Below are 19,065 nucleotides of genomic sequence, written 5' to 3'. Positions count from 1 at the left end.
AACAGCACCTGTAACTGATGTTACCATGAGTGTGTCTGGGAATCCTGATGTCAGCTTGGAATTCACATATAACTCTAAGGTGAGATGCTTCATGAAAACATACAATTTAGCTTGATACTGTCAGAATCACTGATACAGAAACTCCAAATGGCTGTGTTTTGCGTTGTTTATGGATGCTCAAATTGGCCAAGCCGAGAAACCACAAGGAGCTTTTATCGTGTACGAAAATTTGTTGTTTATGAGTGTGGAAAAGTCAAGAAATTGGTTGAAAAACGCAATGGAGAAAAATCACTTCCTGCCCTCCAGCTGCATTTCGCGCGTCATCAGAATCACGTGATTGCAAACAACCTATTTGACCCGGCTTCAGACCCCGAGAATTTTGATCAAGAGGATCGCGCGGAACCTTTGCACACACGGATATTGCAAGACGTATCAGAGTGGTAACGCTATTGTTGTTAAATCACGTTTTAGATGTTATACAGTTAAACTTATTGATACCATAGTCTCATAATTGAAGTGTAAATTCTGCAGATTACATCATTGTCCAGTAGCCTATTGTACTGTCAGCAATTTATAAAAAAGTTTTCATAATTGTAACATACTTGTTTACATATATAATTATTCAGGTGCATGTGTAATAACTGTGTTAAAATGCCCAGTGAGGTAGAAAACATCTGCTGCAAGGAAATTCAAAAGGTACTGTAAACAAGCACTGCTGTCAATTTTGATAGTTATTTATGAATTACTTTATGTATTACAAAACATGATTGTGAATTGACCACTTTATTCATAGTCAGTGTGTTATATTACCTCTTAGGTTGTGAAAAGAATGAAACAAGTCCCAGACCCTCTAACATGTATTATTCAGCATCCCGGCTTCGAAGTGAACTGTCTGAATCCTTACACCTTACAAAACATTTATAACATCTACCGAGCAGACTATGGGCCTGTAAGGCGCAGAACTGAGGAAGAGTAATTATTCCTGACGTGTTATGATATAAAGCTGTGTAAATAAATAAAACACTGTAAAGTAATATTAGCAAAATTAAGCAGCATTAACACACAACATTGCAATAAACATGAATGACACATGACATCTCTTTAAAGTTCTGTATTTGTTACATAAACATCTATATACACATTAGCACAAACAAGTGGTTTTTATTTACAACATTAATGGTAGTCTTGTTGTCACTGGCGATACCGGTATCTGGCCTATCGCAGCTTTGTCAGCTGGTGCTGGGGGTACTTAGGACGGAATGTTAGGGTTGTCATCCCGTCCTGTGTTGTTCACCGGATCCGCCAGGAGTATCCTGATCCAACTGGACAGTTTGTGGGGTTTCGGCCACCCCTTGACTAAAGCGAGTTACTCGGCGGGCAATGACTTCTTCCTTTGAGGGTTTGTCGAACTCTGCTGACAGAAATGTGGGAATGGAGATTTTCTGTAGCTCTTCCACATATGGTGTTGGGTCCTCAAACACCTCATTAAGCAGGAGCCTCATAAGGTCACTCACATAGTCTGTAACAACATTGAACACATCAATTCACTATTTTGTGCTACTAAGTTAACGTTCAGCAGTTTACATCTTTTATTTATATTGCAGTACTGTCATATATATCCATTTATTAATATTTTTTATGTATTGTTCTTCATTCATAAATAAAAGTTATTTTACAACGTACTGGATGATGGCTTAGTTTTCACTGGCTTTGCTGTGCATTCACCCTTTTTCGATTTGGGGAAAATTACTTTGTACACAGCTTGTCCAGATAATGTTGTGGCTTGTTCTCTGTCAGCATTTTCATTGTTTTGCATCGCCGCAAGGTATAATCTGCAGTCAATAAACAATCCACATATTACTATAATAGTATTTGAGAGTAATAAAATTTGATTTAGGATATTATTGAATTAATTTCAAAGTGTATTACCTGCACAACATTCCCATAAATGGGAAAACCACATTCTTGGGCGCAAACCGCAAGGTTAGGCTGTGGAAGGCCTCTAGAGGTGAGGTTTGGTAGTGGTGACTGAGTTTCTCCACATCCTTGAGAACTCTCTTGTTGTTCAGGATATTTTCTACTTTATGAAATGCCATTGACCCTGTCATGACATGCATAAAAAGTAACATTCCCTGCACAATTTTAACAATTTCGTTAGCCAATTTGCATGCATACCTGGTTGGAACCATTTCTTTGCATCCCTGGATACTGTATCTGAATGTGCACATTTGGGGAAGAGGGGATTTTCGTAGATGTGTACATTTTGAAGGTGATTAAGAACTGAGGTCCACTCCGCCACCTTCTCTGGCCCAGATGTTGAAGATCTTGCACTCCAGTACACATGGTTTTTAATGCTGCGCAACCACTATTTCAGGACCTCACAATCCTTCCTTTGTGACAGTTTTTCGAGTTTCTTGGTCAAACCTGAAAGAAACATAAAGCAATATATCAGCTTTATACACATTATTCCAAGTCAGTCTAGTACAATAACAATTGCATTTAAAGGGGTCATATGATGCAATTTAATTTTTTCCTTATAATCAGTAATTATGTCCCCACTGGATGCAACAAATGCCTCGTTTGTAATGGGTTTTCATGTTTTTGTCTCGTCGCTCCGGCCGGGACACGGCATCAACAGTATGTGAGGGGCGTAACATTTCCGTCACACGCTTGAGGTATTCGGCCAATCACAACGCACTGGATAGCTGGCCAATCAGAGCACACCTCGCTTTTCAGACTGATGAGCTTTGTAAAATTTGACGCGTTTCAAAAAGGCGGGGCATAGAGGAGAAACAATAATGTACAGTATGTGGAAAATAATGTGTTTTTTTAACTTTAAACCGCATGAACACATTTCATTACACCAAATACACAAAATAATGTTCTTTTTAGCAGCATCATATGACCCCTTTAATAACTCAGTTACTCAATCAATAAGACAATATAAAAAAATGGATACTCACCTTTCTCAAAATGCCATACATCAAGAAACTGAGTGATGTTCCGTTCACGTAGAAATTTCTGAATTTGTGGATGATGATCTGTCATAATGTAGTCCACAGCCAAAGCCAAAATTTGACTCCAGTTTGGCAAGGGAACGTTTTAACCCCTCCTTCTCCATATGGTAACTACCACCTACATCGTTGCTCTGTGCATGGGTACACATAATTGAAAATATAAAATTGACAATAATGAAAAGAGTAATTTACAAGAGTCTTAGGCTTATAAATGTATAACACACCTGAATGAGCTGAATATCAAGAATTGTGTTGCTGTCCAAGAGCATTAAGGTGTAGCTTCCATATTTTGCAGAGTGTCCTTGGGCAAGCAAAACCAATAATTTGAGTAACTTTTTAAACTACACTTTAACCTATGTATTAAAACATAGAGAAGTACAAAACGATAAACTACTTTGACTATTAAGGATGGTTTTGTGTCACACTCGCTTACCTGGTGTGTCAGCTCGCATATCCCCAGCAACTGCTACCTTCCCCACCTGCTGTAGCTGGCGAATTAGATTTTGCTGTTCTGTGTTCCATTTGTGTATGACAGTAGGCTCTAAAAAGGTCCTGGCATGTCTCCTAAACGTGTCATACTGGAATATCTCCAGCTGCATGGCCTTGAAAATCTATAAAATCAAAATAATGAGAAATAAATAAATCAATGTACATATACATTTGATAACAATGAAAATAAAAGATACCTTTTGTAGTTGAACAAATGATCCACCGGTAAAATATGTAGCTGCAGACAACTGTAGATTTCCAACAGGGGTACTTCCTATAATGGGTTGGCTCTGCCACTGTCTGTGGTAGTTACATTTTTCGCAGAGTTGAGTGAATGCCACAAAAGTACCCATTCGTCCGCTCTGGACAGAACATTTGCTCTTGCAAAATGGGCAAGTATCAAACAATTCTTGCAGGCAGCTTTCAAACACAATGTATTTGGAAACACTGTACTGTCCTTGGGGGCCTAACCTAAAAAAAGGAAAGCAAGTCTTGGCAATTGCTTTGCAGAAAATTAGAGCAACTTAAAATTGTAGTATGTTGACAACATGTATTTGTAACTTACGACAATTCAGATTCCTCTGTTACCACAGACTCCATGTTATATGTAGAGTCATGGGGTTGTTCAAGTAATTGTGAGTCAGTGTCCTCTTCTTCCTCCTCTTCTTCCAACACCAGACGAGGTCTCTTACGTGGAATGAAGATTGAGCCCTTTACTGGTGTTGAAGACAATGGCACATCAGAAACACTTGCCTGGATGCCTATAAGCAGGGTGCGAACTAGCTAGAGCTAGGGGGAGCTCGGCTCCCCTTAATAAAATTCAAAGACAGCCTGATGCTTTGTTTCTAGACTATTTGTGGGTGGCTGTTTGTTGTTTCACCTATCAATTCGTGTCGATAAAGTATAATAGGGTAAATCCTGTATAGTGATTTATCCTATATAGCGCATAAAGTAGTGCATACACTTGTAGCTGTTATGTATCTTTGTAAGTTATTGTAAGCCCTCTTTTGAGGCACATGCACGAACACCATCCCCCCCCCCCGTTATAAAAAAAAACAAAAAACAAATGTGCTCCCCCAAAGTCCACGGTATAGTTTGAACACTGCCTATAAGTGAAAACATACAATTTTTCTTATTTTCTGTCGGATTTCCTTAAAAAATGGTGTCAGGACATTACTGTATATGACAAATGTACATGCTATAACTCATTTACATATTTACTGTGTATTTGTCATACCTCTGCTCCTTACATGCATGTCCTTCAGTGTACCCATAGAAAGTTGTGTGCCGACTGATCGCATATTACAATAGGTTTGTGTGGCCACTGTTACAGTTTCTACAGGGTCTGACTGACATCCAATTTCCAGAAATTTTAATAAAGAGGGAATCTCAGAAAAACTAGGACCCTGCTGGGATGTACTCTGTGAGAAAGTGAAAAAAGGAAATACTGAGCAATGGCTGTCAAATCACACAATCAAAATATCAAATAAAAAAAAAAAATTTTTTTTGGTGATAAAAATATCTGACAGGGGAAAGAAAGCTTCACACATGGACGCAATATCCGTGTATTACACAAAATATCTTTCAGGGCGGAAGATACACTTCTAAAAGTTAAAATTAGGACATATGGGTTATTGCTAAAGAGGGAAACGCACCCTTGTCATATAACAGGTTTAACAGTACTACCTGAGGGTTTGCGAGCGCTTGGAGTAGATCATGAATAGAATTAGGCATCAGCTTTATGCAGGCAATTTGGATCATGCCGTATCCACGCGTATCACGCCGCAAGTTTAGAAAACAACACTGTGTGTTACTTCTATTGTCTTTTGTTGCCTGGCATCAAGTCCCATAGCTACAGTAAGTTAAATGCCAGCTACATCAATACTGTAATGTTAGCAAACTAGCATGCTGGATGGGCCAAGTAACTGCGTTCCAGTTGGTTTACATCGCATAAACGGCATACAACTTATACTTTGAAATGTAAATAAATAACACACACAAAAACAAATAAAGCAGCATACTTACAGGCTGTGATGCAGATACAGCAGATTGTCCCGACAAAGTGGGAACTGCTCCCTATGCTCCGTCTTTCATCAAAAGCTTTTTGGCGAAACCAGCTCTGAACTCCCTCATGTTGTGGAAGCTGTCCTCAGTAAAATGCGCAGCACACAGTACCAAATTGGGGTTGTAATGCTCAGGAACAGAATTAAAAATAAATTGCAACCACTGTTTCCTGACGTCGGCCGCTTTAGGAAGGCCAAACACTTCTTCGTCGTCGTCTTGTCTGATGCACTCAACCATGCGTTCTAACCATGACCTCGCCCCTCCCCACCCCCCAACCATTCGAATTTCCTAGGCGGATTTATTTAAATGATATTCTAATGGGCCGCTTTGTGATGTCATAAAACCCGGAAAAATAACGCTGTAGTCCAAACGAGCCATTCGTTGTAGTTCTTGAAAAGGGATTTTTTAAAAGCTAAATATCTCACTTTGGAGTGGACTTTGAGATTTGTAACTTTGTAGATCATTTTATGCCCAAACATACGCATTCAACATATCACAAACACATCTCAACAGCAAACATTTGCAAACACCTTTGCCATAATATGAATTCCTGTTTGATTTTTGTGTGTTACAGAGAATTGTGTGTTGTGTTTTGCAAAATATTTTTGCAGATTTGGTGTGTGCTTCTGGTGTTTGAGTGTCAGCTTTCAGAAATTGTGTGACGAGTAAAGATTTTGAGTGTAACTAGTTGAAAAATCAATAACACTGTAACAAAAAAACTTACTAGGATTCAGGAATTATTTTTGCAGCTCAATGTCTATTACAGTATACATAAATGAAATTACAGATAAAGATGCATAATTCAGCAATTAACTTTTGGGATTTCTTTTTTTTCATTTTACTACTGTAAGGTAATCGTCCAGTAGATGAAAAGCACTAGAAAAGTTAAAATACCAAAGAATTGTATGAGCTTGGAATGCACCACAATACAGTACAGTAAAAAATACAATTTAAAAAAGTAAATTTAGCATCCTCTGCACTTTTGGCCAAATTTCATTACAGTATACAGCACTATAGCAGTTTGGTCTCCTGACACAAGAATAGCTATATCTCTAGGCAGTCATTTCTCAGTTCTGCAAAAATGAACAAAGCAATCGATCTACAGGTGTGAAAGTACCCTCAGACATATCCGGACGGGATTAGATTTCTCAGAGGACTTCTGGGTTACCTGAAAAGCAGTAATTATCTGATTAACAAACAAATGTAAAAACAATTCGTTAGTGAACTGGGCCGCGCCTTGTGGTTTTGAATCAAAAAGATCTGGTTCATAAGAGTGATTTGTTAATGAAGCCGACTACTATTGGACTACACTGGCACGCTGCGTGCACGTGCAACCATCGTGCACAGTTTATTAAAATACGTGTTTTTGCCATTATTTTGCATTACTCTGTCATCGCCACGGCTGAAAAGTACACGCTGCTTACATTTATATTTTATAAATAGGTGACCCTGGAGCACAAAAGCAGATTCCAGATTTTCAAACAGTTGTATCTCAGCCAAGTATTGTCCTATCCTAACAAACCATACATCAATGCAAACTCATTTATTCAGCTTTCAGATGATGTATAAAGCTCCATTTAAAAAAAAAATTGACCCTTATGACTGGTTTTGTGGTCCAGGGTCATAGCCTGCTTGTGGAACAGCATTCTGGACCATTGCGATTTCACAAAAAAAAGTGCTAAAAATACATATTTTTAAAGATTTATAAAGATACTTTGCCACTTTATACACACAACATTGCCGATATTATTCTGAACAGATGGGTAAATGTTGTATTTAGCATAAAGGCTTTGAAATCATATATATTTTTTATTTAGGCAGATAATTGATTTCTTATTCAGAAGTTTACAATCAAGAAAAAATCAAGTGTGATAAGATATAATACCTTCTACATGCTTATAAAGTAGTTAACATAAATATTTTAATCATGTACATTCACTGTTTCTATATTTTCTACTAAAGTTTGTTTAAATCTTCTTGAAAGTTATGAAAAAAATGTTGCACATAAAAATGTAGAGACAAAACCACACCGTACAATAGAGAAAAACACCCCCAAAAAATATTATGTAAGATCATAACCCCTCAAGCAGTAAATGTCCATACACAGCCCATCATTGTCAGGATAGCAGGCGGCTGGAAGGATTCTTTTACACCTCTTTAAACAGAATCCCATAAGGGCGAATTGACTCCTCCACAATCTTCTTCTCTTTAGCAGGCGGGGTTCCATTAGGAACCTCAATCAGCCAGTATTGTGCCGGAGTGGCAAACACTTTTCTCATTTTGGGATTGATTCTGTTCTGCAGAAGGACTTTATAGGTCTTTCCAGTTTCGTCATCTGTAAATTGGTCACTGTATTTAGCAGCCTCCTTTATGTCAGGCGTTGAATAGATTCCTCTGCCGTACACTTGTCCAGAACCTGCCACATAATGAGACTTAACGATGGCTTTAGCACTGTTCATGCTGGTTCCATGATAAGAGACAGGCCACTCGCCAGACACTGAGTGACTCCTCCATCCGTCAATGCCCAGCCAGGTGTTTCCGTCAGGATACTTGTTCAGAACCTTTACAGCAATTCGTGTCCAGCCACAAGGGCGTGTGTACTGCTCATCTCCACGCACACATGCAGATTCATCCTTTAGATTCGTGAAATCATAGTCAAACTTTGGGTCTCGAAATCTGTCAATGTCCACATACAGCTCACTATAAAGTGAGTCTGGTTCATCACCAGCTTGCTTTACAAAGGTAGTTGACAAAAAATTAAATACATCGAGTTCATTACCAGCCTCTGTTTTTTCTGTCATAGGCTTCACAGCAGCGCCTGTGAAGGTGGAGAGCGCCTGGAGAACAGCGTTGCTGTGCACTAGAGACATGCTTCAGTTTTGCCTCGGTGATCAAGAACAAGGCCAAAAAATACCTGCTCACTCAGAATGCAAACTCTGCTATTTATACTGACCCAAATATGATAGAATGAGTGAAATGAGGAAGTTTTTTTTGTTTGGCAATTCTAAGTATGCAAGTAAAAAAAAGTAGTTCCAAGAAAAAAAAAAATAAAGTTTTCACATTCCATAAATGAACAAACACACACTCACACACACACACACGTTGGTTTTTATGGTTTATGAGGATTCTCCATAGGCGTAATGGTTGTTATACTGTTCAAACCGTATTTTCTATTGCCCTACACCTACCCTACCCCTAAACCTACCCCTCACAGGCAATGACGCTGCACATAGTGACGATGTGAAATTTACTATCCAGGGATGCAACACTGGTTTCAATGTGACGTTTCAAAAAAGCCTGACTGTTACTATGGCAACAGGGATCATGTTCACAAACAGGTAAACACACACACAGTCTGGATGTTATTTATTTTTCTGGATGTGTACACACACACACACACACACACACACACACACACACACAATGAGTAATTCAATACTAACATTCTAGTAGTGCTCAGTTTAATGAGGTAGTTTACAATTAAGTATTTCTTTATGAATTTCTATTACCTCCCAGATAACAACTGAGAACTATACAGGGTTATAATTATTTTGAATAATGCATAATGTATAATCAATTCCAGAGTAAAGATTATGGTAACACACTAATAATGACTCAAGTATTGCCAAATAAATTACCAATTTTTTGGATCAGTATTAAAAAAGTGAAAGCTAAAGTGAAAGCATGGTAACTCCCAAATAATTACTAAAGTCACTGCAAGCATTAGAGGTTTTTTGAGGGTTTCGTAAACAGGCTTCAGTCATTATTAGGGAGTTATCATGCTTTTCAATTTAGAATGCTGTTACAAATAATTAATACATTCATTTGGTAATACTTTAGTCACTACTAGTGGGTTACCATGATCTTCACTTCAGAATTAATTATGCATCATGCATTATTCACATTAATTATTAACCTGTATACAGTAGTTCTTTGTAGTTCTTTGGGAGGTATGAAAAAGTAGTAGTCGGAGATTAGCTGATAGTAATCTACCTCATTCAATTACTTACTAATTTGATAATCAGAGTGTCTTGTTAGTTAATAATAGTTATCATCATGTTAATATTGCGTTACTCATTTGTTCTTGAGTAGTTATTCATTAAGGACAGAGCAGTATGTCAAAGTCTTACCCAAACAAGAAAAGTCTATCTTGTTTAGACCAAACAAGTCCTCTGTTGATTGCTTTGTGTTGTTATAAGCTGGGAGTTTTGGTTATGCATCGTGAGACAAAGCTTGTGACTCACACCAAATGTATGTGAGTGGGCAACCCTACAGAGGCCAGTGTTTGTTGGTGAGTGAAGACATTTGGTAACACAGTGAAGTATCAGGAGCTGAAACCTGTCCATATTCTTAAGAATGCATAGGAGTTGCAAAACAGGTATCTTTTGATGATTGCTTCTTTGTTCCACTGATTAATAGGTGTTATTGAATATGTAGTGAAAAATATGCAGGTCGGTAAAGAATGTTCTTAAGAAAAACATAATTTGACACAAAAAGAGGTATTTATGAATAATTCAATTTTAAATGGTTTACAAAAATCTCAAATAATTAATGCTTTTTTTGCAGTATATTCACTGAAATTAGTGTGAAAAAGACTTCTTACAGTCCAACCTGATTCAACTCTGATTCCCGCATTTCACCATCCCAGAATTGACTCCATTTGCCAAATTAAGTCAAAACAGGGTCGGTTTAGTGTGACTGGCCAAATTAGTCCAGTTTAGAGATGAGTTTAGGTGGAATGACTTGCCCAACTCAATCCGAGCAGCTGAATACTTAGCCATCTTCAAGAATAAAAAAATAGAATTAGAATAGAGAGTGCTAGAGTTAGAGGGTCAGCTGGAAGAGATGTGTTTTTATATGGTTGCTCTGGTTCTTTTTTCTTTGTCCCTTCTGGGCCTTCTTTATGGCTTTATTCTCTTTCTTTAACTCTAGTCTTGGGGCTCTGCTCCTACACATGATATTTCTCTCTTCTCTTTTCTTGCTATCTCTCAGGTAACATTTTACATATATGCTGGTTACAAATAATGGTAAATGAAAAAAAAGAACCCTCTAACACTAGCGTTCTCTATTCTTCTTCTATTCCATCTACTTGTTTTCTTTTTATTTATTATAAAAACAAACAAATAAACAAACAAAAATGATGCTGTGTGTACTGTGTTAGACTGACACTTTTCACAGCATTTCCGTATTATTGCTCTTTTGTTGGTTTTGATAGCTTCTATTGTCCTCATTTCACTTTGGATAAAAGCGTCTGCTAAATGACTAAATGCAAATGTGATTGTTTTTATAATTTCGTACATCAGTTTTGAAACTCTTTCAAGTGTAACCATAACCAAATATTGTCATTTTACACCAGCATGCTCATAACATTTCTTTAGTCATTTGGCAATCATACAGCCTAAACCACTTTAGCAAAACCACCCTTATATAATATGGTGCAAATATTTATATCACAAATTCCCCTGTGACATAAATATGTACACCACATTGTGTGTGTGTCAGACTCTGTTCCGTATTTTGTGGTTGTTTTCCTCATGTGCCTTCCTTTCCCATGTTTAATTTGTCCCAGGTGTTTCCCATGATGTTTCATTGCTCCCAGGTGTGTCTCGTCATCCCCTCCTCCTGTGTGTATAAATAGTGTTCCCTGTGTGTGCTCCAGGGTCCGGTATTGTTTGTGTCTACAGTGCTACGTGTGATTTTCCGTGAAGATGAGTAAATTCCTTGGTTTCTGTACTCTTGGTCTCCTCGTTCCTTGCTCCGTGTTCCCGCACCGTAGCAGATCGTGACAGAGCCAGCCGCACTTTTTTTTGACTTGCGCGTACAATCGTGTACTTACGGTACGGGAGCTGAGAGCAGTCAAAATGCATGTAAAGAAGCTGTCATACCGACGTTTCCTTTATAATTAGCTTATTTTAACTTTTATTTTTAGTTTGTAAATACATTATTTTTGTACATAAACGTTTTTATTGTACATTAATTATTATAAATTTATTAATGTTAATATTAATGTTTTATATTATTTGTTTTTTTTAAGTGTGTGTGAGTGAGTGACACAGCAAAATGCGTCCCAGCACTTGCACTGTGTCCCATTTTCCAACATGCATAAAAAGTGTTCTTTTATAGGTTACCTCATTCTTTCAATTGATATGTATTCAGAGTGACCCGGACTAGCACTCTATTCATTTTCAAGGCCTTTTACTGTATAGTTTTGGAGAAAACTAAAAGCAAAATCACCCCATACAACAAAATTGCGTCCTAGCACTTGGATTATTTCCATACATTCAAACACTCACAAAAAGTGTCCCTTTGTAGGTTAGCTCATTCTTTCAATAGATATGTATTCAGTGACCCTGATTCCCTTTCAAGGGAACTTCGAGCTGCGTCCTCTAGGGGGCGCTATGGGGAACGCCCCGTCGTGACCCGTGTCTGAAGCATACATTGAAAAAACACCAACAACATGTTGGCCGGGGACAGCCCATGATGTCACTACCGGTGCCACTATTAGTATAAATAGGCGCCGGGAGAACATGTCATTCACTTCTTCGTCTGAAGCTTGCGTTCGAAGCATGGCAGGAAGCCTAGAGGATGCAGTGTCTTGTTCCCTACTCAGGGAGCACTAAGTACCAAAGGAGACAGTCATTCGGTGTCTGGAGATTCTCCGATTCCGATCCGGAACCCCTCCGCCGGCAGTTCCCGAGTCAAGAAAGCCGGCCGTTCCCGAGTCTTGAAAAAACACCAACAACACGTTGGCCGGCGACAGCCCATGACGTCACTACCGGTGCGACTATTAGTATAAATAGGTGCCGGGAGAACATGTCATTCACTTCTTCGTCTGAAGCTTGCGTTCGAAGCATGGCAGGAAGCCTAGAGGATGCAGTGTCTTGTTCCCTACTCAGGGAGCACTAAGTACCAAAGGAGACAGTCATCCGGTGTCTGGAGATTCTCCGATTCCGATCCGGAACCCCTCCGCCGGCAGTTCCTGTTCCCTGTGTGTGCTCCAGCGTCCGGTATTGTTTGTGTCTACAGTGCTACGTGTGATTCCCCGTGAAGATTAATAAATTACTTGGTTTCTGTACTCTTGGTCTCCTCGTTCCTTGCTCCGTGTTCCCGCACCGTAGCAGATCGTGACAGTGTGTGTGTGTGTGTGTGTGTGTGTGTGTGTGTGTCTGTTGTAGGTTTGTTTGTTTCTCGCTTGTCGTCTTGTGTTTGGTTCCTCTCTGCCTTTTTTTTTCTCAGTTAGCCACCATAGCATGTAATCTCTTTCATCTGTGCCTTGTTATCCTCATGTTTGTATATATACATATGTAATCAAAATTATTCAACCCCTATTGCAAATCAGGTTTATTGCTAAAATTTACAGACTTTCATCTGTTTGCACAACAAATCAAACAAAAGTAACTGAAATAGCTCAAAACAACAAATGTTTTAGGTGGTTTCCCCAAATTCAACTGAAAATATGGCTTTTAATGACTTCTGCATTCTCAGAATTATTCAACCTCCTGAATAGAATCCCCCACAACAGCACAAATCTGCAAGACAGGTGTTGTTTCACGCACACTTGATGCAACTAATTAAGGGCTTCATTAGTTGCACCTAGTGTTGTCACGGTACCAAATTTCAGTATTCGGTACCAATACCAGTGAAAATCCACGGTTCTCTGTACCAATTTTCGGTACCAAAACAAAACACAAAAACATGCTAATTAAAAAAATTACTATACTTTCATTTAATCCAAACTGTGTACATATTTAATTTTAAAGGGCTTTTCAGTGGTAGGTAGAGCGTTGCGTTAACAGCGCAAAAGGTCGTAGGTTTGATTTCCAGGGCATTAAATAGTTAATAAAGAAATTTCATTATAATGCTCATTATATTAGCATTAGCCGCACTTATGCTAAAGATGAACTACTCTAATAACAGCGATGTTCATTTCAATCCGACATTCAAATTAAAATATTGAATAATATTCATAACAGAAGCGGTGTTTCCCACAGACTTGCACTCTATTTGTGGCGGCATATATATGCAAATTCATTCTCTGCCAGCAGGAGGCGCTTGTAGAGCGGGAGAGATAGAGGTTTCCCCAGTAACGGCTGTAATCAAATAAGCGCTCCACTCACAAAAGCTGCCCAGGCATTACAGGCAAGATGAAATGAAAATGACATCCATAATTTTCTGAAGACAGTCGGTTTCCTTCAGAAATACAGTGATATAAAAACACCCGCACTCAAGGTATGGGAAACACTGTAGTCTCATAATTGAAGCGTAAATTCTTAATAAAAGTTATAGGAGCATTAAATAGTGAATAAAGAAGCATCAGTGTTTCCCACAGACTTGCACTCTATTTGTGGCGGCATATATATGCAAATTCATTCTCTGCCAGCAGGAGGCGCTTGTAGAGCGGGAGAGATAGAGGTTTCCCCAGTAACGGCTGTAATCAAATAAGCGCTCCACTCACAAAAGCTGCCCAGGCATTACAGGCAAGATGAAATGAAAATGACATCCATAATTTTCTGAAGACAGTCGGTTTCCTTCAGAAATACAGTGATATAAAAACACCCGCACCGGGTTTCAACTTTGACACGTGCAGTGCTCATGTTTATTCAACAAAGTCAAAGCCTTTTGGAAAATCTATTTGTGGCGGTGAGTTTTGATATTGTGGCGGGCACCACAAATGAATCAATGTATGGGAAACACAAGATCTAAATATGAAAAAATTAAATGAAACTTACCTGCTTGAACTCTTTCATTTGATCTGGGTGTCTGTCTTTAAAGTGTTTTGTTAGTTTGATGTGTTTCCTACTTTTGAGGTCGCCACGTCTCAGTGCTTTTATGAAGAGGATAGCTTTCGGATAGCGCATCAAGAACCAGGTTGACCGGGTACTCGGTACCACCGGTACTTAAAAAAACCTGGTACCGTAACGTTTTCATTTTTTTTAGTACCGACTTGGTACCGAAATACCGGGTCTTTTGACAACACTAGTTGCACCAGGTGTGTTTGAGCTAGAACACATGAAATCAGGGGCGGACTGGGGCTAAAAAGTGGCCCTGGACTTTTTGGCACAGAGCGGCCCACCACATCATAAACACCACATACTAACATACAAATATAACACAATACAGATTTTTATTTATTTTTTTCATTAACATTAATGAATGACTGTCATACTTCTTTACATTACAATTTGTCTTTTCTGGTGTATATGGCAAATTGTAAATATTTTTACACATCTATTTTACATAGAAGGACAGTTTAAATTACTAAAGTTATATACCTATCATAATATCAGTTCATATAATGCTCCGCTCTGCTCTAGAAGACTTGGAATGTAAAGTAAATGCAACATATAATGATTGTTGTTAATAGTGTTTGATTACGTCTTTAATTACATTTCTGCCATATGTAGATTTACTGACATAGTCACCACTGATAATAATGATACTGATGGCATCTTATGTTTACGCTCTTTGATCGAACATATTCTAGCATTGCAAACTTGAAATTGTAGCCTGTTCATTATCAAAATGAAATACAGTCAACCAAATATATGAACTTTCTATTTAAATAGTATGTAGTACAATCCGTGCTGCTGAGCGTGAGCACCGGCCCATTGTATTGTTATGCCAAGCATTTTTGCACATGAATGATGTTGATTTTTTTCTGTCAGTATTGAAACACGTGAAGTACAAAGCCTAGTTTACACAATAAAACGTTTGCTTTATACCTGGATGATCAACAACTTTTTTTTTTGATAGATTCTGATTCTCATTCTGATCAGTCCTTTGCCCCCGCTGCTCTTAAGAAAAGTCCCTCACTGTTCTTAAGAAAAATCGTCCAGATGCTGTACATTCTTAGTTTGTTTTTTTGAGCATTTTCAGCATATTTGAACCCTTTCCAACAGTGGCGAAGGTGTAAACATCCACTAATGCTCAAGAAGTCAACACTACATTAACTCAACTCGACAGTATTGTGATTGTCCATGAATTCAGTTCCAATAATGATAGCCCTTGTATAAAACACATTGGTCAACATTAACATTTTATGCATACAATATACTGTCTATTGTCTTTGTCTATTGTGTATTGTCTTTACATATTTAGTTTTACTTTTATTTTGTTATCTGTGTCTTGTCACTTGTCAACCTGTCGGTGCACTGAAAGTTTGTCACCAAGACAAGTTCCTTGTATTGCGCAATTGGCAATAAAGCTCTTTCTGATCCTGATTCTGATTGTTGTTTGAACCGAAATGCCTCTCGGTGTAGTCAGACTTACTATACTGTAGTAGGATCTGTAATGAATCCTCCACTCAGACTCCTGTGTAACGGACTTTAGCTCATTTCTGCAAGATGTCATGGTGGGGTCAGGCGAGGAGGTGCAGATAGGGTTGCCACCTTCAGGCAAAATAAGGGACTAATAATAATAACAACAAATATGTTTCTTCAACAGCAAATGAGCATATTAGAATGATTTCTGAAGGATCATGTGACACTGAAGTCTGCAGTAATTATGCTGAAAATTCAGCTTTTTGATCACATAAATAAATTAGGATTTATTATAAATATTGTGCCTGGAGCACACGTCTCCGACATCAGCGAAGCACATTTTCAAATAGGCGCTATCTTTATAAATAAACCGCAGATTTGAGTTTTAAACAACTACATTATCACCTGAAATACTCTTAAAACTACATTTCATGACACAATAACAGTAATATTTAAAAAATTATGTGGGTTTTCTCCTACGCCATTAACGCTCGCTGGTTAGTGCAAAATGAATTCTGGGATACCTGGCTGCCTCAAGTTCGCACAAGTCACCACTGGGTGCATCCTCGTTAAAAGGGGCGGAGCAAGAACACATCCGGGGATTTTAACTGTACTTGTGAACTTTGAATTGGAACAGTACTTGGGCGACGACTGATGACGTTTCACAAGTCCACAAGAACACAAGTACAGACAAGAATGCATATTGAGAAACGTCCTCTCTCTCTACGGCGCTGAGAACAACCAAAGAACTTTACTGACAAGAAGTGAAAGCCAATAGAACGTTCCATTGCACCAGCGGTACCCAGCAGCAGCCCTGCGCTTCCGCCATTCTGGAGTGAAAGCGACCTCGGCAGTCCACTAGATTCTAGCTGTCGCTATGGAAAATATCAGCTGCTTTGTTTAAAAACCCATACATTAAAGCTTAAATACAGCCTGAACGATGACAATAATAACGTACAACCACTAGACTAGTGATCATCAAATCCTTTTAACAGTTTATTTTACAGACTTTGTGTTTAAGTCTTCCCTTTTTTCACAAAACATTTGCTTTCTAGAAACCATGTCAGTTTCGGTTGAAATTATTTTTAGTTCAAGTATTGGTATTATAAACACTGAATTAATACCAACATATGAAATTAAATTAATGACATAAAAATTAGGAATGTTGGAAAATAAATATATAACAGGAATATAACAGCTTGACAGTAAACTGTTTTTGCAGTATCGTCTTATATTAATGTCAGTTAAAGTGTCACGTTACGCTGCTGCGGGAAGAACATAGGAGACACGGAGTTACGAAAGCACTTTCTGTAAATGATATGATCACTGATCATAACCTAGATGTGCTCTGTTTGGCAGAAACCTGGCTAACCCTTGTGAAAAAAAGTATACTTTATTGTATTTGTAATATATTACCTGTTTTAATTGTACATTGCAAATATACTAACAAAAAATTTTACTATCTTTAAATATATAAAAACTATATTAGCATCATGCTTTTGTCTATTTTCACAATACAACTTTTAACACACTTTAAAACAATTGTAATTTAGTATATTTTCTAAAAATATATTTTACAAAAATATACTTGAATTGAAAGTTCTGTTTATTTTTTATAAGTATATTTATTTGCACTTTACTTAAATATATTTTATGAATATTTTTTAACTGTGTGCTGAAAATGATCATTGTAACAATGCATTGAAAGCATACTTTCAAAGTACATTATTAAATAATCTGAAGTTGTAGTATATTTTAAGTCACATTTTTGAGTAAATTTTAAGTTTACTTCTTCATGCTTGGAATTCACTTCATTACTTGGACATACATTGTTTTCAGAAAGTAATAACACAAATAAATAAAGCGAATGCATTATAAAGTATACAGTCAAGTAAACACTGTCTATATTGCATGGGCAAAAACTGACACACATTTACATTTGAGTGATTGAGGATGGACAGCAAATACATTATGAGACACTATAAATGTTGAGGATATATTTAGCTGAACGTCTCTAAAAAAAATGTTCCTACACGCAAGCTCTTTAGCTAAAACAGTCTGTTTGTGGTGGATGCAGAAGATGCCCCATCCTCACACTCATAATTTCACAGAATGTTCCATCACTTAACTGTACAACAGAATTGTTTCTCTTTTAAAGAGTCGTGTTATTAGGAATGATAAAGAACACTGCTCACTGAGAAAAAAAATGTAATGCTGTTCACTTTATTTAAACAATTCCTTTTGATTTAACACCATTATATCAGGTTTCCCATTCAAACACGACTCCCTTATTTTGTCTCGCTGAAGGTGGCAACCCTAGTAATAAGCTTTATAAGAATACCAAAATCATGAGCAAGTCTGCATTTATTAGACAGCTTAATATTGCGTCATATTCGACAAATCGATCCATCACATCTGGAGCGACCTGAAACTGGAAGATGGTCACCAGTTAACACAGTCACCAGATAAACCGTAACACCAGTATAAAACATACAGCTGTAGATCTCCGACTAACTGTTTATAGGGACATAACACACAAAACTACGTATTTTGAATACCTGGTAGAAAATAAATATACATAAATGATTAATCTTACTAGTTTGTGATTCAGAGGAGCAGGTTGGTCCAAGTAAAGTGGACCATCTTAATGGATAAGCATTTTGCAAAGCCCATGTTGACCGCGCAGAGATTTCAGAAGATTGTCAGTAAAATGACGGAAACACAACTCAAGGTTATACTGCTGTTGTATCGCTGTGGTAATTTTACCACTGACTTCTCTTGTATACAACGAGAATTTGCATTCACAGTGTAGAAAACAGCGTCTCCTCGACATGTACACAACTCGAACCAGCTGCAATGATTAGGGCGCTGCGGGTTGCTCTTGGGGGACAACGTAGAACATAGATTAGAATTCCTGATTAGGCAGAGTCAGTTCTTTCTTTTTGAGAGACAACAACTTTATTTATCATGCACTTTCAGATTCCCAACTTTGCAGATCGTTTACATTCACAGACAGCTACATTACACACTGCATGAAAGGTAATATTTGAAAAAAAAAAACATAATAGGGGCACTTTAACAGAAACATTTCCAAAATGACAGATTAGTAAAGTATAATGTTTAACACTATTGTTAGGTATTAGATATATTGTTTATTTGATTGCATTTTTGTTGTCTTTTCAGAAATTGCATGTTAACTAAGTGGCAACAATATTAAAATCTTTCAATTGATTCTT

General features: G+C 37.7%; 1 protein-coding gene and 1 pseudogene across 1 annotated transcript; one reads left to right on the top strand and one right to left on the bottom strand.

The window, feature by feature from the left end:
* The first annotated feature begins 651 nt into the window (after positions 1-651).
* LOC107672893 (P2X purinoceptor 7-like) lies at positions 652-1,360 on the top strand. Its single transcript, XM_016466270.1, has 3 exons — positions 652-696; positions 818-972; positions 1,198-1,360. The coding sequence occupies exons 1-3, from the start codon at positions 652-654 to the stop codon at positions 1,358-1,360; spliced, it is 363 nt and encodes a 120-aa protein (XP_016321756.1).
* Positions 1,359-3,874, bottom strand: LOC107672909 (uncharacterized; annotated as a pseudogene).
* Between the last annotated feature and the right edge of the window lie 15,191 nt (positions 3,875-19,065).

This window comes from Sinocyclocheilus anshuiensis, unplaced genomic scaffold, assembly GCF_001515605.1.
Source record: "Sinocyclocheilus anshuiensis isolate Anshui unplaced genomic scaffold, SAMN03320099.WGS_v1.1 scaffold464, whole genome shotgun sequence".
Taxonomy (NCBI): domain Eukaryota; kingdom Metazoa; phylum Chordata; class Actinopteri; order Cypriniformes; family Cyprinidae; genus Sinocyclocheilus; species Sinocyclocheilus anshuiensis.
The sequence above is the reverse complement of the archived record's forward strand: the minus strand, read 5'-3'. Positions and strand labels throughout refer to the sequence as shown.